Source organism: Coffea eugenioides, chromosome 2, assembly GCF_003713205.1.
Source record: "Coffea eugenioides isolate CCC68of chromosome 2, Ceug_1.0, whole genome shotgun sequence".
Taxonomy (NCBI): domain Eukaryota; kingdom Viridiplantae; phylum Streptophyta; class Magnoliopsida; order Gentianales; family Rubiaceae; genus Coffea; species Coffea eugenioides.
Window position 1 is genome coordinate 20,375,007 of NC_040036.1, and position 21,545 is coordinate 20,396,551.

General features: G+C 37.7%; 4 protein-coding genes across 4 annotated transcripts; 3 read left to right on the plus strand and 1 right to left on the minus strand.

Annotated features, from left to right (window-relative positions):
- Window positions 1-474: 474 nt before the first annotated feature.
- Window positions 475-2,602, plus strand: LOC113763736 (probable indole-3-acetic acid-amido synthetase GH3.1). The gene is made up of 3 exons (XM_027307646.1): window positions 475-794; window positions 909-1,010; window positions 1,156-2,602. The coding sequence occupies exons 1-3, from the start codon at window positions 475-477 to the stop codon at window positions 2,528-2,530; spliced, it is 1,797 nt and encodes a 598-aa protein (XP_027163447.1). The 3' UTR covers window positions 2,531-2,602.
- A 4,395-nt stretch (window positions 2,603-6,997) lies between these two features.
- Window positions 6,998-10,414, plus strand: LOC113761316. The gene is made up of 6 exons (XM_027304255.1): window positions 6,998-7,301; window positions 7,399-7,604; window positions 8,318-8,597; window positions 8,798-8,905; window positions 9,453-9,697; window positions 10,184-10,414. The coding sequence occupies exons 1-6, from the start codon at window positions 7,077-7,079 to the stop codon at window positions 10,287-10,289; spliced, it is 1,170 nt and encodes a 389-aa protein (XP_027160056.1). The 5' UTR covers window positions 6,998-7,076; the 3' UTR covers window positions 10,290-10,414.
- Window positions 10,415-14,293: 3,879 nt separating this feature from the next.
- On the plus strand, window positions 14,294-17,218 carry LOC113759211 (pumilio homolog 12-like). Its single transcript, XM_027301780.1, has 5 exons — window positions 14,294-15,486; window positions 15,581-15,743; window positions 16,473-16,636; window positions 16,735-16,993; window positions 17,102-17,218. Exons 1-5 carry the CDS (start codon window positions 14,294-14,296, stop codon window positions 17,216-17,218), a joined length of 1,896 nt encoding a protein of 631 aa, XP_027157581.1.
- Window positions 17,219-18,268: 1,050 nt separating this feature from the next.
- Window positions 18,269-21,066, minus strand: LOC113761292 (thioredoxin domain-containing protein 9 homolog). Its single transcript, XM_027304217.1, has 4 exons — window positions 20,963-21,066; window positions 20,571-20,846; window positions 18,916-19,074; window positions 18,269-18,726 (listed from the first exon to the last, which is right to left on the minus strand). The coding sequence occupies exons 1-4, from the start codon at window positions 20,984-20,986 to the stop codon at window positions 18,544-18,546; spliced, it is 642 nt and encodes a 213-aa protein (XP_027160018.1). The 5' UTR covers window positions 20,987-21,066; the 3' UTR covers window positions 18,269-18,543.
- Window positions 21,067-21,545: the final 479 nt, after the last annotated feature.

Below are 21,545 nucleotides of genomic sequence, written 5' to 3' on the forward strand. Positions count from 1 at the left end.
CTCCAACCCATCTGCTGAGGTGGCAACCTTGAGGTCCCACTTGCCCCCCATTCCCTAGCCATGTAGACGTGTTCGGGCCCCCACATTGCTTCCTATTGACCAAACACTGGAATATTTACAAAATTGTCCACGACCCCTCTACCCCCCGTCCCGTCAACCTCATTCCAACCGCCCTTTTTGTCTCCCACCCTGGATGTGGGCTCCATCGTGACATGGAACCTGACGTGGCGTACCGCCTCACTGACTCGCGCCCCTTCCTCATCCCCTATATAAGTCAATCTTCATCCTCCCCCTCTCCCTGCAAATCTCATCTCACCACCGGGCCCTTCTTCAAAAAAAAAAACTCTTCCCTCATCCCCATCATTAGTAATTGCTCTCCCCTCCTCCTTCCCTTCCATCCCCAACCCACCAGAATATTACTAATAAACAACAAAGAAAGAAAGAAATCATTAGTTGAATTTTGAGGTACTTGAAATGGCCGTGGATTCAGTCTTGTCTTCGCCCTTGGGTCCTCCAGCGTGCGAGAAAGACGCAAAGGCACTCCGATTCATCGAGGAAATGACCCGAAATGCCGACGTGATTCAGGAGAAAGTGTTGGCCGAAATACTGACGCGAAATGGCCAAACTGAGTACCTTCAGCGCTTCAAACTTGGTGGCTTCACCGACCGCCTCACCTTCAAGTCCGAAATCCCAGTTATTACCTATGATGATCTTCAGCCGGAGATTCAACGTATCGCTAATGGTGACCGCTCTCATATTTTATCGGCGCTCCCCATCTCTGAATTCCTCACCAGGTCAGTTCCGTATACTAACAGTTCCGTAAATGATGAGCTGCCCATGCATGAAAATTGTTTGAGTAAGAGATAGTATCAACGGATAAAAATGTAATCTTGATGCATTTATAACAGCTCTGGGACTTCAGCTGGCGAAAGAAAACTGATGCCCACCATTAAGGAAGAGTTGGATCGTCGTCAGCTTCTTTACAGTCTTCTCATGCCCGTTATGAACCTGTAAGTCCATAAATCACACACCTAGAAACTCAAAACTTGTCTTTTCCACAACAAAACAAGGAGAAAAGAAATAGTAGTATTTGCAGCCAGCCAGCTAGCTATTCGTGTTTCTTGCTAATGAGGTGGTTGTTGATTATTGCAACAGTTACGTGCCGGGATTGGACAAAGGCAAAGGTTTATATTTCTTGTTTGTCAAGTCTGAAACAAAGACCCCAGGCGGGCTTCTGGCGCGGCCCGTCCTCACCAGCTACTACAAGAGCGACCATTTCAAGACCCGACCATATGACCCCTACAACGTTTACACAAGCCCAAACGAGGCCATCCTCTGCCCAGACTCATTCCAGAGCATGTACGCCCAAATGCTTTGCGGTCTCTACGAGCGCGAACAAGTTCTCCGTGTTGGCGCCGTGTTTGCCTCCGGTCTCCTCCGTGCTATCCGGTTCCTTAATCTAAACTGGAAACAGCTCACCCACGATATCCGAACCGGGTCGTTAAACCCCAGAGTAACTGACCCTTTGGTTCGGGAATGCGTGGCACGAATCCTTAGACCGGACCCCGAGCTAGCTGATTTTGTTGCCAACGAATGTGCAAATGAAAGCTGGGAAAGAATTATCACCAGAATCTGGCCAAACACGAAATACCTAGACGTGATCGTAACCGGTGCAATGGCTCAGTACATTCCGACGCTGGATTATTACAGCGGTGGATTACCAAAAGCATGCACCATGTACGCCTCCTCCGAGTGTTATTTTGGGCTTAACCTTAATCCCATGTCCAAACCCTCGGAAGTCTCGTATACCATCATGCCAAACATGGCCTACTTCGAGTTCCTGCCCCACGATCCCAACTCGCCCGGGTTCACTCGCGACTCGCCTCCCAAACTCGTTGACCTGGCGGATGTTGAAATTGGTAAAGAATACGAGCTAGTAATTACTACATATGCTGGATTGTACAGGTACCGCGTGGGCGACATTCTCCGTGTCACCGGATTTCATAATTCAGCGCCTCAGTTCCGCTTTGTGAGGAGAAAAAATGTTTTGTTGAGCATCGACGCGGACAAGACCGACGAGGCCGAGTTACAAAAGGCGGTTGAAAATGCTTCTCAGCTGTTGCGCGAATATAATACTAGCGTGGTGGAGTACACGAGTTTTGCAGACGCGAAGACGATTCCGGGTCACTACGTGATTTATTGGGAGTTAATGGTCAAGGACGCGGCCCACTCGCCCAGTGATGAGGCGTTGAACCGGTGCTGTTTAGCCATGGAAGAGTCGCTCAACTCAGTCTACCGACAGGGTCGAGTTGCTGACAACTCAATTGGCCCGCTGGAGATCCGTGTGGTAAAAAGCGGGACTTTTGAAGAGTTGATGGATTATGCTATTTCTAGGGGTGCTTCAATTAATCAGTACAAGGTGCCTAGGTGCGTCAGCTTTACCCCAATTGTGGAACTTCTTGACTCCAGAGTCGTCTCGGTACATTTTAGCCCATCATTGCCCCGTTGGACTCCCGAACGACGCCGGTAAAAAGTTAGTGGTAGAAGTATGTTCCCGCCCAAGAGAGTCAACGCAAGATTCCTTGGATAAGGATGATGTGTATTATTATCTCAGATGTATTTGTTAATGTTGTGGATGAAAAGGAATTTGTTTTTCTGTCGTCTAAGTAAGTAATTTATACAGCCGGACAAGCTAATGCGTAACTTTGAAATTAGAGGTTTATTAGCAATACGGTACGGTAGTGTGTTGCTTCCTTTCTCTTCCCCTACAAAACTACTCCACCTAACTTGAAGGAGTAAATTACTAGAAGGCCTAGCTAGGTTAGTGTGGCTCTTGGGACTTGGGAGAAATAATTTTTGAGAATTGTTTGTCCAATGAAGTTGAGAGGTTTTATTTTTTATTTCTTATTTTTTTTAAAAAAAGCATTACGGAAGTTGAGAGAGAGTTATGAGCTTGTAAGGGATAGTAATGTTTGAAAAATACGATTTCAAACATTATAAAAATCTACTGTCAGATTAACAGCGTTGGTAAACCTTGCACAAAAATACTTCATCTGCCACAAAAACACTCAACCGGTTTGCAAATCCTGAACTCCCGTCGGCACAATATTATATGTATGGTTGTATGAAGCTACAAAATTAGCACGACTAACACCACTATGTTTTCATATTTATGCTTCATTTTTTTTTTTTGCACGACTAAGAAGCTGCTTAATTGTAATCCCTCTTTAAGTAAAGTACACGTATGTTTGCATCTCAAGGATAAGTTAGATCTTGGAAGGGGCAGCATATCTTAGTTATCCATGTGGCACATGGCTAGGGATTAATTTACAACCGACTTCACAGAAAAAATTCATCCAGCAAGCAATCAGCTCCTGTACAGGGAAGGAGGAATAAATCCACCGTTGTTGGATTAGGAATCAAGATTCAATTGGGGTCTTAGATGATGAAGCAAAGTTCATCATTTATTTATTAACGATGCGTTTTGAGTAAATAAACCCCATGAATTCTATTGTCATCTACTCTTGGAAGATCTGTCCCCTTGCTTTGTGACTAACTAATAATTGACCAAACAAAAACTGCCAGCCTCTCAGACTCTCTATACTATGTAGGAGCAGTAAATAATTTATTTATAACTTTTATGGAAGAGAATTATGGTGGTTAAAGAGGAAGCAGTTGATTACTTGCTCGTTTTTTTTTTTTATAAAAAAAAAGCAGTTGAATTCATTTTGCTTCCAGATATATATATATATATATATATTTATAATCCTAGAGCAGACTACTTTCAGCCGCAAAAGGCATCGGCCAGCCAACTTGGAAATTGCCGACTCAACGTTTACTTGACGTTCCACAAAAGAAAAGCTGGACGGCATGGGATTAGATTTTGTAGATGTTTCTTATTTCGGTCAATTGCCTTACCTTTCGCCGGTTCCATGCCAGCGTATGATGTATTGCAGTTTGTCTACGTGCGCAAGAAACTCCTATCTCAACTACCTTTGGCTTTGTGTAATGTGTATACATACAGCTACCGGTGGCGGTGGGAGTCTGTGGCCTCGCCTGACCTTTCGTTTGTCTTTTTTCCCCTTTTTCTACTGATCTTTATCCGTTGAAGATGATACATGACAATGATTCCCTAATTATATTCACTAATTATATTAAACGAGAAACTACTAGAATCTTCAGGGAAGTGGCATCTAAACCCCTTTGGAAGTGTACTTTCAGGGAAGAAATTCCCACCTTACGACGTCTCTCTATACACACCAATGAAGCTTTTCAAGGCCTTCCCTTATCACTTTTAACGGGGTACTCTACATGTTTATCCTTTTAACGGAGAGTAGCGATCATGAAGACAATTAGTCCAGCCATTGTTCTGTTCTTGCATACACAATTGCAAGATCTGAGAACCAAATCTTGCTGCTTATACTGCATAGGCTATAGCATGCATCAACCCATTACTGATTTATGTTTCCTCGTCGAATATTGTAGATGCAGAGATGATGTAGAATTCAGAGAATCATCTTCGGAAGAAGGCCCAACCTACTTAAATTTGAAATTTAGAACTTCGGAAGCCAAAAACATCTCACTAAAGTCAAGTTGTTGCCGAACTACTTATCATGGCTTTTTGAATGGTTCTGCCAAGCATGCATTGTGCTGTTCTTATGACGCATGCGACGCTTGGTAGCCATCTGAATTTGCAAACCAATTTATTCAAAGTCAATGCGTCTTCATTCGATCGGATTCTCTCACTCAAAGATGCGATGCATCTGTCAATTTTCCTTTTCATTTGACGGGGACCTAAAGGCGAAGAATTGAAATAGAACGGCATAATCTGGACAGGATCGTGTCGTGCACCAAGCCATATTTCCAGTCGGCATCAACCATGCATACATAGTCTTCTGGTTGGTCGGAGCTAGATTGTAGAAATTGTAGCGTGATCAATCCAAATTCAGAGACCAAATGCAATTAATCCATAGAAGAATTGAGAATCAAAACAATGAGGTATAGAATGGTGCAGATGAGGATAAGGGCTCCTTCTCAATTGATTATTTAACTGATGATGATTGTAGGTTCTAATTTTGGATAATCAACTTTTGTATTTAGATTATGGATTTTTCAGTAACTAAAAAAAGCTAAAATTCATAATCAATCAAAAAAAATAACTTTTATTGATTCTAATTATTTTATATAATCACTTTTTATAATCAAATTTTGCAAAATTTGAAGCAAACGAAAACAAGCCTAAGCCTAAGCCTCCCTATTTTTTTTTTGGCTAATTATCGACCCCTCGGATCTTCAAAATTTTAAGAGCCACCAGCCATGAGAGATAACTAGAGTTGCAATTGAGAGTGAGTGCCCGATGGTTGTCAAGGCAAATTAGTTTTCAATTCAAGGGCAGATTTAAAAACTTACAAAGAAGAAAAAGAAGGGCTTGAAAGTGAGATTTCACTACTTGACTAATGTCCTTCCTTGATTTTGATTGTATTTGATTGAAACAAACAAGGGTCTCATCTCATGGTTATTTACTACTGTCCTCGCGTTGTTCTAGCTACGGTTGATTAACGTACAAGCTCCCACGCAGAGTAGTATTTTTTTTTTATTATTAAAAAAAAGGTTTTGGGTATATATGGATTGTGCAAAGGCCCCGTCCTGGGCCTAGACATGTGGCAGCCCAGGAAGGGCAGGGCTGGACCTGGATCCTAGGCCCCGGCCCACCGTTTTGGGGCACACCACTAGGGTTCGGAGAACAATCCCGCATGGGGCGGAGAGAATCCCCCTCCGCACGGGATTGAGGTTATCCCGGGCAAGTCCCGAAACGTACGGAGGTCGGACTCTGGAGCAGGTATAAATGGTAACACACACCAACTACACAAGGTACGCTGAATATACGCCAGTTACTCCCGACTGCTTTACTTCCCGTGAATCTCACTCACCGGAAAACTAACTTGATCGTCGGAGTACCCTCGAGAACGACCTCGGGGCTCCCCTGTTAGATCACTCTTCTATTCACTTTGCAGGCTTGGGACACGCGCTCCTCATCAGCGCGCCGAGCTCATCAGGTCAGCTCGGTCCGGGGAAGTTCAGTGTTTCTTCAGATTGTGAATTTATGAAGGCGTAAATAACTTTTTTTTTAATCTCTCTATGTATAAAGCGTGAATACTCTTTGATGCTAAAAGATTTTGTCATTTAATTGATTGCTTAATACTATATTCTTCTTCCTTTCTCTTATGGCACTCTCCTTTATTTCTTTCAATGATATTTAATATGACTTTCTCCAAACCACCACTAACCCGTGGCAGTCATACAATATTTCAAAAAAAAAAAGAAAAAAGATAACCATAAGTTGCTCAACGTTTTCTCATCCTTTGTTCCTCTAATTAATTTGCTGTTCTTTGTTTTTTTTTTTTCAAATTTTGTTTATTCTTTATTTTCTTCTTTAACATGCACAGGCTCTCAAAGTTAAGCTCATTTATTAATTGGTCAGATGAAATTCTGAAACTAGTTCGAGCCCACCAATCAAATTCAAGTACTGAAAAAATTTGCCGGAACTTGAGTTTCTCATTGCAAGAGGTACTCTGTGAAGCTCGAACTCAATCAGCTACAACCACAAGCTCGATTTTGGCCCAGAGAAACACATATAGACCCCCTCCCTTCTGTTAAGCATTGACTTGTATACAGGAAATGCCCAAGACTCAAATGTTGCTGCAGGCGCTCTTGTATGGGCCAGGGAACGTCAAAACGCATATTGACTTCCTGATCCCTGGCGTTACATGAACACAATGATCGTCTTATAGCAAGCGTCGATAAAGGCCTATTAAAATCAGTGGCCCAAGTCCAAATGTAGTGGGTCTTCTGGCTGGCGTTCGTGGCCCATAAAGAGAGAGTGAGCGACAGTAACGGTTGACCGGTTGACTGATCAGTCCAAACCCGAGGCGTCGACGGTGGATTAATTTCCCAAGCCGTATTAAATTAAACTGTAGTACATTAAAAAGACGTGGCCAGCAAAATTCCAGCAGAGGAGAGGAGAAGAGCTAGGTGGCGGTGGGGAGCAAAGGTTGTCTGTCGTGCAGTTGTCTGATATGGCAACCTTGGCCTCCTTCCTATCCTGTTCTCCTCCTCCTGCCTCCGGATACTCTCAATCTTTTCTTTGTCTGTTGCCGACGGCCCGGCTGCTTCCACGACTAGCCCTATTTTACACTATCAAATCTAGGAGCTCAAAAACCCTAACTTTTACTTGCTCCGCCGCTGCTTCTTCCGATGGTTCTTCAACTTTTGGCTATGACAGTAAAAATTTGCCATCTAAGGTGAAGTTTCTGGCTTTTATTATTTGGACTTGATTCGAACGATATTTTGTGTATATATATATATGTGTGTGTATATATTTTTTTTGGGTAATTTCAGAAATCGGTATTGGCGAATTTGATACAAGAGATTGAGCCAATGGACCTGAGCTTAATTCAGAAAGATGTGCCACCTACGACTCTAGATGCGATGAAAAGGACGATATCAGGAATGTTAGGGTTACTTCCATCTGACCAGTTTCAGGTGTACATTGAAGCTCTATGGGAACCTCTCTCCAAGTTATTAATTTCTTCAATGATGACTGGGTATGTTTATTTCTATTTTCGAAGACTTGCTTGACAGCTGACGTAGATCATATTATTGCATCGTTTTGGCAGCTCAACTTTTTCCATTTTGTGGTTTTTCTTTTCTTCTCTGTTCTTTTTTTTTTTTTGGGAGAGGGAGGTGGGTGGAGAAAGGGGGGAAGAAGCAAGAGCAAGAGCCAGAAAACTCAAGTGTTAATTTGTTCACAAAAAGGAAAAAAAAAAGAAAAGAAGAAGCGTTTATTTGATACTTTCCCTATGTTATTATTCTTTAGAGAAGAATGTTTAAAACGAAAATCTAATGCTTCCTGAGAATCTATTATTGTGGCATTACTTGTTGTGAAGCAAGCTAAGTTTTCTAGTAGCGCTAGGATACAATATATCGGCCAAATCTAGAAGTGTCAGACTATTTCTAATGTTTTGAAGAGGGTATGGAGTTCTTCATTTTTCATTTTGTGCATATTCCATTGTTTGTTGATATAAAGATTAAATGCATGTAACTCAAATGGTAGATGTATCCCTTCAGTATAGATTATTACTTAAAATGTGAATTTAGCAAGAAGATTACGTTTATTGTTCTAAAATTGGCTTTAAAGTTTTTTCGCATATTTTTGACTTTTGAATGACCATTTGAGAGTTAGCAGGGCGTCCATTGATAATTATGCGATATTTCTTGAGGAAAACCTATTACTTTTGCTTTCTTGCACCCTGTGCAGGTATACTTTGCGGAATGCTGAATATAGGCTTTGTCTTGAAAGGAACCTTGAAATATATGAAGGAAAAATTGACAAACCAATACCAGCGGATTCTAAACTTGAAGCAGAAGGAACATTGATCAATGATTATGGACTAAATAACATTTCCAGACAAGAGAAGTTACCTGTGTCAGAGAACATGACAGAAACCACGTCTGCTCTTCCCAATTTGGGGGAAATGCCCCCAGAAACTCAGCAATATATTCTGAATTTGCAATCTCGATTATCATCTGCTAAAAGGGTAAACAAAATATAATCATTTATCTTTATCAGAAAGCGTATTGACCTCTGTTAGGCTTTTTCACGAACCTTAACTGACCTAACTGCAATTACTGGTTTTTTCTACTCTATTGTGATAATGCTGCTTATTTAGGTGTACATTATTTTTGTTCTTTTCTTGTGGCATTCCTGGGTAGGCCTTTATTTTGTTTGTGCATGCAGGAACTTCATGAAGTTAAGAGGAAAAGTGCAGCACTTCAGATGCAACAGTTTGTTGGGGAGGAGAAGAATGATTTATTGGACTATTTAAGATCGTTACAACCAGAAAAGGTAAATCAAATATGTGAAAATTGCAGAACTTTGATGGTATTCTTTTATTGAACTTTAGGGCAGCAACATTCACAAAATTTTTACTGCGTGAGAAGCATCTTTTGTGGAGTAATGTTCTAATTCATTTACAGCAATGGCGAGTACATTTCTCAACTGGACATAGAGCTTTGATCATAGAGTTGCCTCTCTATTTTGGCATTGTAACATGCAATTTTATGCTATTGACTGTAAACCCCATTTCACATATTGTGTCCATATTAGCTATAAGATGGTGAAGAGAAGATATTACAAACACCTATTGATGAGTGAGACCCAAGTACTATTACTCATTGGGAATCGGAGAACTGGGTATAAGTTTGTACTTCTGTGTTGAATATTTGGTGATAGTATTTCATCTCTTCCTCAAGCAATCCAGGCTCTAGAGGTTCTGACCTCAGTCAGCAACTGTGTGTTGATCTTATTCAACCTTGTAATGGCATGTGCTCTCCCTCTGCTGTATTATATCCTTGTTGTGACAGATACAAGCTTGCTGGTATTTTGATGGTAGGTAGCCGAGCTGTCGGAACCAACATCTCCAGAGTTGAAAGAAACAATTCATTCTGTTGTATACGGTCTCTTGGCCACCCTCTCCCCTAAAATGCATTCGAGGGCATCTAATTTCATGGAGGACACTTCCATTGGGACCAGAAATACTGCAGATGGAGATGATTGCATTGAAGTGGAGAACACTTCACTTCAATTTCGACCGCATGTCTTGTTAACTAGGGATTATCTGGCTCGGCTTTTGTTTTGGTACGTAATTTTATTCTCTGCTATCCTTTACCCTGTAGTATAATTAGCTTATAAAACTAGTTTCTGGAAGACCTGCAAATTTCTTATCAAGTTTGTTTTGCTTGTTGCTTCTTTGCATGCCTGAACTCTACCGAGATATCAGTTCATCATTTTTTTTGGAATTCATGGATTTGATAAATTCAAATTTCCTTAAACTGATTCTTTTCAGCTTTTCAACTTTGATGTCCTTCCTCTAGTTAGTAGAACTTGAGCCTGCCTTTCCACTTTTACAATGATGTACTATGAAAGCCATTCATCTCCCTTTTGATTGCTTCCACTCATTCTTGTTTGAGCATGCAAGCTTTTCTAATCCTCTAATCTGCCAGATGTAGTCCTTTAGCTTATTGGTTTATATCTAACTTGATGACTACTATTTTGTTAGCTTATATCCAATGTGGTTATTTAGCTTTAGACTCTTGACATCCACCTTTTCTGATCTATGTTAAGGTGCATGCTACTTGGGCACTATCTTAGAGGGCTCGAGTATCGGTTGGAGCTGACGGAACTTCTCTCTTTGCCGTGTGTTGTAAAGAATGAAACTTGGAATGGGTAACAGGCTGGTTGACAGAAGTTCTTATATCTTTGCTTGGTTTCATCTGTACATACGTATACATTAGCTGTGTATCTCAATAAAAATTCCAGCCTATATATCACATCAAATTAGATTTTTTTTCCTAATTTTGGAAATAATTAATATTCTTTGAAATATGAATTAAACATCTCAATCAACATTCTAGGATGTGCGTCTGCTTAAGTAGTTTTTATTACCGTATAGTTGTTATCTTTGTTGCTTTATACGATGATGATGAGCGTAGTTGTTTAGTGATGTTTGGACTAGGTGGTGGGGTGTTTATGTATCACCCTATTAAACTTTTGCAAATTGCAATTGGTCTGTCGCCGCTGGTTATATTGTACTGTCCAACTTGAAGTGTCGTTTTCATAAAAAATTATTTGAAATTATTCTGCGAACTCCCAAACAGAAATGAGATTTTTTTTTTTTTGGGTTGTATTTCTCTTAGTTTTATCTGCTTTTCTTAATTATACTCTCAGCAGTGGTCACGGTTTAATCTTTGTGTAGATACGCCATTCTATTGTTAACGTTTTAGTCTCTTGGATTAAGTGCCAAAGCAATAGTAAATACTAAATAGTAACGTTTTAGTTTCTTGGTAACTTTTAATCACGGTTTTTTTTTTTTTTTTTTTGGAGCAACAATCCTTACCATATACAAAGTAATTTGCACATTATAAAACCATAATAATAGATCAATTGTAAATGGTAATATGCTAGTTGTGATTTGTGAATGCTGATTTGGTCAATTTACACGTAAATCATGACAAACCACCGATAATGATATACCAATGGCAACCATGAATACGAGAAATTACAACTGCACGATTTCAGAAAAATTAATTTTGGTGTCTACGAACTGCGTAGAAATGTGATCCCTAATTATTTCAAGTGGAGAAGAATTTGTTGGCAGTTCAAACATAATAATATTTGTTATAAGTTGGTTTATCACTTTTCTTCTATATCAACTTTCTGCTCTCTATGTTTTTATTTTTTTGCAAAAAACTTCTTGGTTCATGTTTGCTGGATGATTCATGCAATTCACAGAGGAATTGTTTGGACAACTTTGATTTCAAATAAAAAAATTTACTTTACAAATTTTAACCAACTTTTTATCTTCTTAATCACCTTTTTATCTCACATACATCACATCACAAAAAGTGCTACAGTAATTATCTCAAATAAATCATCAAAATAAACTCTTATCCAAACAAACTCTCTAGAGTCTCCTTAAGAAAAACTAGTGATTGATCGTCTTCCCAGCGGAGACACGTGGCTCCAAGTGATGTCAAATGATCTTACTTAATTTTTAAAAAACCACCATATATATAGTGTAATAATATTACGATTTTCACAAAAAATAGATGTTGGGGTCAAAATCTAATTAACAAGTTTAGAGGAAGTAATATGTTTTTATATACCTTAGTAGATGTATTTTGGACCTCACAAATGAAGTTTATCCAACTTTGATCATATATTTATTTGATGGTGTATATATTTGCGATCAATCTTAGAATTATATTTTTCAATTGGGTGCTGAAGTTTTGATTTATTATACGAGATTAATTTATTATGATTGCTGCCTACAATAGGTTATGGATAAAATTCTTATAAAAAAACTTGTAAAAAATCAAGTTGATGGTATTTCGTAAAACATTTTAAAAAATCAAGAACTCTAGTTACTTTACATAAAAAATGATGTATTTATTACAATTGATAATGAATTAATTTTGCAATATTTTGAGAAGATGAATACTGGTGGGGAATAATTATGATCCCCGTATATAATGGTGGTAGTTTTTACTTTCTTTTATTTTTTACCTTATCAAAATTTTACTGTACTTTCAAAAAAAAAAATTTTTTTTTACTGTATTAATGATCCCCACTCACTGTGGGGTCTCAGCTCCACCCCTCGTACCAAATTACCAATATCAATCCACAATAAATTGCTATTACCATACTTCGAGTCAAATACACGAATCATGTGACTATTGGGGTCTTTTTTTCTTAGTTAATTGGTATAGACTGTGGGTTGGATTATAATAGAGTTTATATGGCTAAGGTGATATCTAAAAAACTAAAGACAATATATTGTATTAATTTTGTTAATTACAAAAATTAAACTTTTTTGGCACAGGGAAGAGGTGGACAGTTCACTGGATTTAAAATTAGTTAAACCTGCTTTGTTTAATAATAAAAAAAATCACTCTTCTTGTCAACTTAATCAGTAGTTACATCTATATTTAGTTGGAACTAAATGATCAAGAAATGTATTTCGGCGAAAAATTAAGTAGTTCGCTAAGTGTAAGAATTTACGGATGAAGAAATTTCCATAGAATCAGAATTCACGAATGAAAAAATTTCCATTCTCAAAGGAGGTTGACACTCAGAAAGAGTTTTTGTATGAAAAGGCCCACAATTAAGGAATAAAATCATCTTTTGTGTGCTATAGGTCATAGAATTGTAGTTAAAAAAAAAAATAAGGGAAGGATGTTTTTGAAATACGATCAAAAGTTTGGCACAAAAATATGAGTTTGGTAAAATTACACATATAAAATTGTACATGAATATTACAAATATATTTGGAAGTTATGGAACTAAAAGGATAGTTACAATTATTATAATTCTTAAATATTATGCTACACTAACACTACTTTTAATTCTTATTTTTGTGTATTAGATATTAAATTTATCAAAACTTAATCACTTTACAATGTTTATATGTATAATCTATACAAACTATGATATACATAGGTGTCATCTTATGTATAATTGGAGAGATATGTCATATATATATATTGTCACATAAATTTCCAAATTTTTTTTCAAAAAATTGAAGCATAATTCATGAAATATAGTACACGCAAAAATTTAGTATGTGTTTTATAAAGTTATGTGATAAGTACGAGTGTTTGTTGGAGTATTTTTTTTTTTTGAAATATGTAAAATATAAAAATTATAAAATTACATATATGAACGTGCATGTATTATAGTAGTACAATTACTAACTAGACATTAAGACCAGAATATTAATAGACGGGTGGACCAAAAAAAAGGAAAACAAAAAGTTAATCTAAACAAACTTTGACAGGGATAGGTACACAAGAAACAAGAAAAATTAAGAACCTGAAAGATAAAATCCCTTGTTTTTCCACATCTACAAGATTAAGTCATTAAAACATTGCCGACAAATCACAGATACGCAGGAGCGCCATGAAAAACTTTGAAGCTATGTCTTCTGTGGGATCAAAGATAAAGGTATCCACCACACAAAAAAAAAAAAAAAAAAAAAAAATCCTCAAAGAAGAACAGGAGGGAAGTGAATTAATGAACATTCAATGTTAGAGATCAGTCAGTCAATCTTCCTTTTACTTGATCATCTGTATTCGGTGACGCCAAAACTTGAAAAGCAAAGTCATACAACTATATATCCTTAGAACCAATTACTTTTTTCAACTTGAGAAAGTAAAATTTTAAGACCCAAAAACGAAAAATCCAATTAGATCCAAAAAGAAACAAAAGATTAATCTTAATGAGCTATTTGGTTAAGTTAGGCTAGAGAAACAATATGTTATGCCAGTGGTAAAAAATATCCTATTTGGTCGCATGCATGATAAAACAATATGATAGCATTAAAAATATTAATAAGGATTATTACTGCCTTGCATTGCATGCATGATGAAACCCTAATAAAAGGTTTCCTTATCCCTAGCAAACACTCCTTCCCATCTTGAACTCTCTTTTTTTTATTCTTTATATCCCATTATCAATCAAAACATCACTCCTTCCTCCCTATCTTTCCCTAAAAAATCTCAGTTACAGTCTTCATAGGATACTAATCACTTTTCAACCCAACCACAGCCCCCTCTCCCAAGTTCCCCTCTATAAAACCCTAGCAAACCCTACCAATTATTTAAAAAAAAAAATAAAAACAAACTCCTTTTGTTGTTGTAAACTTGTATCAGTACATCTCCAGCTCTTCTGTAATTGATGGAAGAAAGGAACCAAGAAGATCTTGAATGGTTGATGGCAAGAAACCCTCCTCCGCAATCTTCACCCAATGCTTTCGGAATTCTCCCTATACCGGAAAACCCAAGAACCTTCTCTCTTCCGTCGCCTGGAAACCATGTCAATAGGCTTTCTTCATTGCCTGCAAGCCGATCCCTTCATATTCCTAATCCATACCATACTAATGTTGCACTGCACAATAGTGCCAACACTAACATCCATGTGAACCCTAACTATGCTGATTCTTTCTATGATTATCTTCTCGAAGCTGAATTTAATCAATTGAATTTATCAACCCCTCGTCAAACTACTGCGGCGGCTGCTGCTGCTGCTGCTTACGGCTGCCATGTTGGTAGGCTTGGATCCGTCCCTGGTAAGTTTGGCTCAATCCCTGTAGGCAGCAACACATATGTCGATGATGGTTCTGTTGGGACGGCTCAGTTTCCTCTGTCGTATACAACAACACGATATGCGAATAATGGGAATTTCCAACGGATGAGGATTGACTCCGCTGTTAGGGGACAACTGGGCATGTACATCCAGCCGCAATATCTAACTTCGGTTGATGATCAGGTTCTGAATGGTAATCTTCGTGGTTCGAATCAGGTTCTGAATGGTAACGCATTTCATGATCAAGAAATGGACAATCTTCCCAGGCAAGGACTTGTTTCGGTTAATAGGAATGCAAGTGTATTTCGTCCCGAATTGGGATTTGTGTTTCCAAATAATTCAGGTAGGAACAAGATTAATACTACTGCTACTTTACAGCGAAGAGAGAGGTCTTTGGATGGATTTGATTATGATAATCCTAGTCTTTCAACGTCCTTTCATAGTAGATGCCGGCAACGTGGTCAAAACCTTTCATCTCTGGAAGAATTGAGAAGCAAAATATTTTCATCTTTGGAAGATTTGAGAGGCAAAATATTTATTGTAGCCAAGGATCAGAATGGTGCTCGGGATTTGCAGAAGATGTTGGCGGAAGGAAAGCCAAAAGAAAAGGAGATAATCTTCTCTGAGTTGAAGGATCATGTTCGGGAGCTAATGGTGGACCAGTTTGCTAATTATCTTGCGCAAAAGATGTTCGAAATCGGTAATGCCGAACAAATCACTGAATTGCTCCTCTTGGTCATCAATGATGAACACAGCCTCATGGCTATATGCCTTGACATGCACGGGTATCAAAGCCATCATACTAATATTAATACATGGAATTAATCAAATATGTCCCCGGAAATTCTTGTGATCTGTTTCATTTTGATGCTTGGGCAGGACTCGCGCCATGCAGAAATTGCTTGGACATGTAACCACCCCGGAGCAGAGATCTCTTGTTATATCGGCCTTGAGACGCATCACTGTTACCCTCACAAAGAGCAACAATGGCCATCATGTTGTTGAACACTGTTTGAAATATTTTCCTATTGAAGATAAAAAGGTATGCCCTACCTCAACTATTTATCCCAACAAGCAATTCCGGAGTTAATCTTCTAGCCTTGTTTCCATTGCCTTTGTCTATTTTATACTCACTTTGCCGACAATACCAATACATTAAAACAGGCTCATGGTTCATCTTTGTTACCGGCCTTTTGAATGTTTGGAAGCAGTTTGAATTGGATATCCTTAAACGCTTCTTTTGCCACGTCCAGGCCTTCAAATAATTAAAGATATTTGAAAGATAAAGATGACACAAGAACTCACGAAGTATGTATGGATAGGGTGCATCGCCAACAACTAAATAGCTAGTTAAACATAAAATCACAAGTCACATAGTTGATTCGACTTTCAGTTGGTTGATTCGACTGTTAGTAACATTTTCTTGTCCCTCATGTTTTCTAGTACTGAAGAACTGTTATGTGCTACGAATATATATATGTATGAGAAAGAAAAAGTTATTGTTAATATATAACAATGAAGGTCGTCAATGGTCCCTACCTACTGGACATGATGATTGTTTCTAGATTGAATGTATAGATAGGATCTATAGATTATCATACTTGTACATAATTGTGTATGGTCTTACCTACGGATGATCTCCCTCTTATAATTAAACATATAATTTATCTGTTTTTTTTTTCAATTTCATTAATGCAATCTACAAATCTGTTCTTGTAGAAAATTTGTAGGTATATACTATTAAGAGTTTGACTCAGATGAATCTTTGCAGTATATACTGGACGTTGTGGCTGATAACTGTCTTGATATTGCAACGGACAAAAGTGGATGTTGTGTCTTGCAACAATGCGTAGAACATGCTCGTGGCGAACCCCGAGACCGTCTTATTGCTGAGATAACAGCAAATGCCTTGGTTCTATCCGAACATCCATACGGGTATGTAATTTTTTTTGTTGCATATGATCTTCTTTGTAATTAACCAAAGGAAAAAGATAACTGGGAAAGAAGGAGTTTGAATTCGTAAAATGTTGCAGGAACTATGTTGTCCAATTCATAATTGGATTACAGATTCCATATATTACGAGCGATATATTATCACAACTGGCAGGGAATTATGTTTCTCTATCCATGAATAAGTACGGTAGTAATGTGGTTGAGAAGTGCATGAAAGAGTCCTCAGAAGAACAAGCAATGCAGATTATTAAGGAAATTATCGGTAGTCAAAACTTTTTGACTGTTCTTCAAGATCCTTTTGGAAACTATGTTGCTCAATCAGCATTTGCCATTGCAAAGGTTCAATCCAATCACATAAACTGAAATTTGTCTCTTTTTTTTTTTAATGATATGAATTAGATCTCACTTTTAAATTTCAATTTTTTTTTTAATATAAATGGAATACAGGGATCAATTCGCCACGCTATGATCAACCTGATTCAGATGCATTATTCATATCTACACAGCCATCCGCATGGAAAAAGGGTTCTTGCCAGGGCTAGGGGAAGCAAGCAGCGCATGTAAAGTGTGTATCCAGTCGCTATCTCCTACTTACTTAAAACGCATCCTACAATATCTCTGTAAAATTGTCTAAAATTTCTGTAAAATGTGTCTTTGTAGGAATGTCTAATAAGTAGTTGTGTGTTTATGTTCAGTATTAATCTTTTATACACTGAAAGTGTATACACTTTCACCGTTAGATACATGACACATAATCCGAATTTGAATTTGAAATTCAAATTTTACATGTGTGTCATATATCCAACCATGATAATATATATACCGTCAGCGTTCTTATGTTTATGTGTAGCAATATCCTATCCCAATAAGTACACATTGTGTTGTTTAATGTCTTTTGTTTGTGTGACGGTGGTCAATGCTATTTTTTATCCCAGTAAGCAGTGTTAATTATGTAGTAGTAATTTATGAGATACGTGTGAACGTAACTTTTTGGATTGTAAAATCTATCTTCATTTCTCCCTTTTAATATCCTCCTCCTTTGTGTATGCACCGACACGTTCTCGCCTCCTGTCCGACATTTTATTGTCTAGAGCATTATTTCAAATAATTATTTAGAATAATTATGTAACACTTTTTGTGATATGATGTATGTGAAATAAAAAGATAAATTGAAAAATGTATTTATGATGCAAGTAAAAAATTTGCTATCGAAACGTAGCTGAGCTCAGCCTTATTTTGTGTATGGCCCAACACATTCTCGTTTCCTCTCCAATATTTATTATCGTCCCGTGAAACTTGTTGAGGAGGAGAATAAGAGATACTACCGCTCTTTTTTATAACCAAAATATATATATTTTTCACGTTAAGGAGGAGAACAAGAGATGCTACCATTCTTTTTATAACCAAAATATGCAAAACCGTTCAGAAATTTTTATTACCAATAATATTTGTGAAAGCTCACAACGCAAGTTTTATTCAAATCCCTAACCTTAGCACAGTTAGCACCTATTAGCATCATTAATTTTCATCATTATTTTTTTCTGGCACTCACTGTGTGCTGCTAGAAGGAACATGTTATGCGTTAAACAAAGCTAATTGGAACCTACCCCAAGCTAGCGTTAATATGCTTAGCATAGATATACAAACAAAAGCCTTTGACGAGATAGTAATATTACTTCCATACTAAGAAAACAGTAAAGCTTTTCGCTCTGTATTCACCGTGTGATAAACAATGCGACTAAATTGTGGTACCACCACCACGCAGCAAGAAATTTCTACCACATGATTTGCAATATAACTCGGGCCAATCAATCACAACATGATTGAAGGAAATGCAGCTGTCTCTTCAATTACTCTGAATCCGGTATGTCTGCATTTGAGCTCTTCATTTACTCTGAATCTGAAGAGTCAGCATTTGAGCTTTGTCGAACACTCCTCTTGGTTTGACCTCTGGATCTTGATGAATTTAAAGAAGATTCACCCTCAAATTTAATTACTTGAGCTTTTGCAAGCCTCTCCTCCAGTTCCTCGGTGCTAAACCCATCCGTCCCACCAAGCTCATCAAACCCAACCTGAATGCATGTGGCAAATCTTGTATCAGAGTTAAAACACAGCAGCAACATTTCAAGTTTCTCCATGTAATATACCACATGATCATCCACTTTGGCATTTTTTATTAAGGCAAGGGTAGGAAGAACAACAATCCTGAGTTCAGAGTTGAAACATAACAGCAATATTTAAGGTTTGTGTGTGGAACATACCACATAATCATCCACTTTGGCATTTTTTATTAAGGCAAGGGTAGGAAGAACAACAATCCTCAGTTTCTCAGCCAAGTATGGGCTTTTCTCAGCATGAATCTTCACAAAACGTGTCTCTATATGCTGCTTTGCCAATATGCTCAAATGCTTGTCCATGACCTGCAATTAATGCTGTACAAATCACTTCTCCTCCAGCTAATTACAGTAGAATCAAAATAATACAGACTTATGTTGATACTCCTAAAACATAGAGTGCAACATTACCAAATCAATAGACATGTCAATAAGTTCAGCTGAAACTTAGTAGGCAGATTTAGAGATATCCTAGAATACTCCAGAATAATTGAATTTCCACTCCTGACTCGTCACCAAGCCAAAGCTGCAACGCAAGGCTACAGCCTTCAACTTCCCTCCCTTAAACTCAAAGAAAGTGACACAGGGCAAAGAGTGAAGAGGAAAAGAGAAGTGCAGGTCTTAGTTGTAAAGTAAAGATTACTACTCCAGTAAAATATGTAAGGTGACAGAAAGAAGTCTGATAAGAATCCAAAGAGGTACTCAATTCCAACTCCCATATAGAAAATGAGTATTGACTTGTGCTTTAACATTTTTTAAAATTCAAAGAAACAAAGATCTTATGATGTAACTTCTTTAGTGATCAGAAATAAATTCATCACATAAATTTGAGAGCAGAGCTTCATATTTGTACAATATGCATGGACTTAATATTTCCCTATGTTAACAGATGTCTGGATTCAGAATCTTTATTGCTTTTAGAATTCTTTAGTGCATATCATGCAAGCATAAGATTACATAAATACAGTAAATTGCAGGTATTGAGCATTCTGACTTGTGTTGTCTCCTTTCTGAGCTTGTATTTCTCATTCCTACACTCTAGGATATAAACATTTTACTAATCATTTTAAGGATTCCATATAGTGAAAAATACTAAACCTATCACATGAGGTCCATTTTGATCTTCTAAGAAGGTTTCGTAAATTCTGAACTCTAAGTGTATATTTCGAAACCAATTACATTTGAAGAAACAGTACAATTTAAGCTTCTAATTCTCGTTTTTCCTCCTAAACTAATGCATAAAAAATCTGTACGATATAAAAGCAATGGGCATATCAAAAGTTTGACAGCACAATGTAGAAAATCCCTCTTGGATTTCCAAAAACAGTTCTTTCTTCAACAAAATATACCAACCATTAGATGTGCAATTTTGACTTTCTAAGGATGCAATTTTGCAGTTCATCAAATGTCCTAATTTTACAGGGATGCAGCATACTTGATGTAATGCATTATCCTCGTTGTGAAACATACATTGCCATTTAAAGTTCACAACTCTTGATTTTAGGTAAACAGTCTTTCTCCAAAATATATCAACCATTAGATGTGCGATGTTAACTTTCATAGAAGCATTGAATTAAATTCTGAAAATTTTAGTACTAATCACTGGTGAGAATTTACAAAATCAGCAGCTTCCAAAGGACAGTACATGAAGTCATGCACATTCTATTAACCCAAAAAAAAAAGTCTATGGAAAAACACTAATGCAAACAGACTCTACTGGTGTTATTAAAATGCATATAGACAGACAAAAATAATTTATTTGTTTATTTATTTTTGGTCAGACAAAAGGTTAAAAGTGCAACCTTGCAAGGCCAATTGTCGCGATAGAAGTGGCAGACGACGCGTTCGCTGGCCTTGACGATTGAGAAAAATTCCTTCTCATTGGGGATCTCATAATAGTCGCCGTGGCCAAGAGCGATCCAATGGCTCCGCTTTTCTGCCATTTTCTTCATCTGTTGCAACCGCCGCTCTCGCAACACCTCCAGATCGTCGGTGTCTAGCCGCCCCAAGGCAGCGATCTCGTCGTCCAGCTTGTCCTCAACTGCCTTCGCCACCGTCAGCACTTGCTTCTCCAGTATCTACTTGAAAACATGGGGGTGGGGGGGGGGAGAACATGAGGAACAATTTCAAAGTGGATGAATTTTTGCCAGGAATTCAGATCGAAAAATGTAGAATCTGATCGAAAATTGTTTACCTCTTTAACCTGTGGATTCTCCATGGTGAATTGATGGGAATGTAAGAAAGGCAGAAATGAGTTCCCGTGAAAGAGATGCTAAAGTGGAATGAATTTGAAGATGAAATGTTTTCGGTAATTTTGTGGGAAGGTTGCGAGATATTTATCGGGCAGGGACAGCCCAGTTTATACTCATGGACAATTCAACAAATGGGCTGTTATATGAACAGTGTCACTGTTTTAAGCCCTGTTTGTTTGGGCAATACTAATGAACTTGGGCTGTTTTAGTTTGAAAATTGAAAACTGTATGAGCCCACCACAGTACTTGGCCTTGGGGAAAGCTATTCATGCAGCCTGGTCCGTTTAATCCATCCGTGCAGGAAAATTCTTTTTGCTAAAAGTCAACTTACATAAAGGAGTAGTAATTGATTCTATGCATTCTTGGGTTTAGAGTTGGATCTAACTTGTCAGTGGAGATGTTGGCAATGACTGAGGAAAGCCCTTAAAGAGATGTGCTATATCTGCATGTTTCTTTTCTTTTTTTTGAGTGAAACAAACGTGCATAGTAATTTATTAAATAGAACGACTAAATGTACATTCTTCC

Bases quoted from the DNA above. Each gene is read 5' to 3' on its own strand.
- LOC113761292 (XM_027304217.1), bottom strand. From the start codon at position 20,986: ATGGAGAATCCACAGGTTAAAGAG. The intron at 19,075-20,570 runs GTTGCACTTTTA...CATTAATTGCAG, and splicing joins GCGACAATTGGCCTTGCAAG to GTCATGGACAAGCATTTGAG. The intron at 18,727-18,915 runs GTATGTTCCACA...ACATGCATTCAG, and splicing joins CCAAAGTGGATGATTATGTG to GTTGGGTTTGATGAGCTTGG.
- LOC113763736 (XM_027307646.1), top strand. From the start codon at position 475: ATGGCCGTGGATTCAGTCTTGTCTTCGCCCTTGGGTCCTCCAGCGTGC. The intron at 795-908 runs GTCAGTTCCGTA...CATTTATAACAG, and splicing joins ATCTCTGAATTCCTCACCAG to CTCTGGGACTTCAGCTGGCG. The intron at 1,011-1,155 runs GTAAGTCCATAA...TTATTGCAACAG, and splicing joins CTCATGCCCGTTATGAACCT to TTACGTGCCGGGATTGGACA.
- LOC113759211 (XM_027301780.1), top strand. From the start codon at position 14,294: ATGGAAGAAAGGAACCAAGAAGATCTTGAATGGTTGATGGCAAGAAAC. The intron at 16,637-16,734 runs GTATGTAATTTT...AAAATGTTGCAG, and splicing joins CTATCCGAACATCCATACGG to GAACTATGTTGTCCAATTCA. The intron at 16,994-17,101 runs GTTCAATCCAAT...AATGGAATACAG, and splicing joins CAGCATTTGCCATTGCAAAG to GGATCAATTCGCCACGCTAT.
- LOC113761316 (XM_027304255.1), top strand. From the start codon at position 7,077: ATGGCAACCTTGGCCTCCTTCCTATCCTGTTCTCCTCCTCCTGCCTCC. The intron at 8,598-8,797 runs GTAAACAAAATA...TTGTGCATGCAG, and splicing joins GATTATCATCTGCTAAAAGG to GAACTTCATGAAGTTAAGAG. The intron at 9,698-10,183 runs GTACGTAATTTT...ATCTATGTTAAG, and splicing joins CTGGCTCGGCTTTTGTTTTG to GTGCATGCTACTTGGGCACT.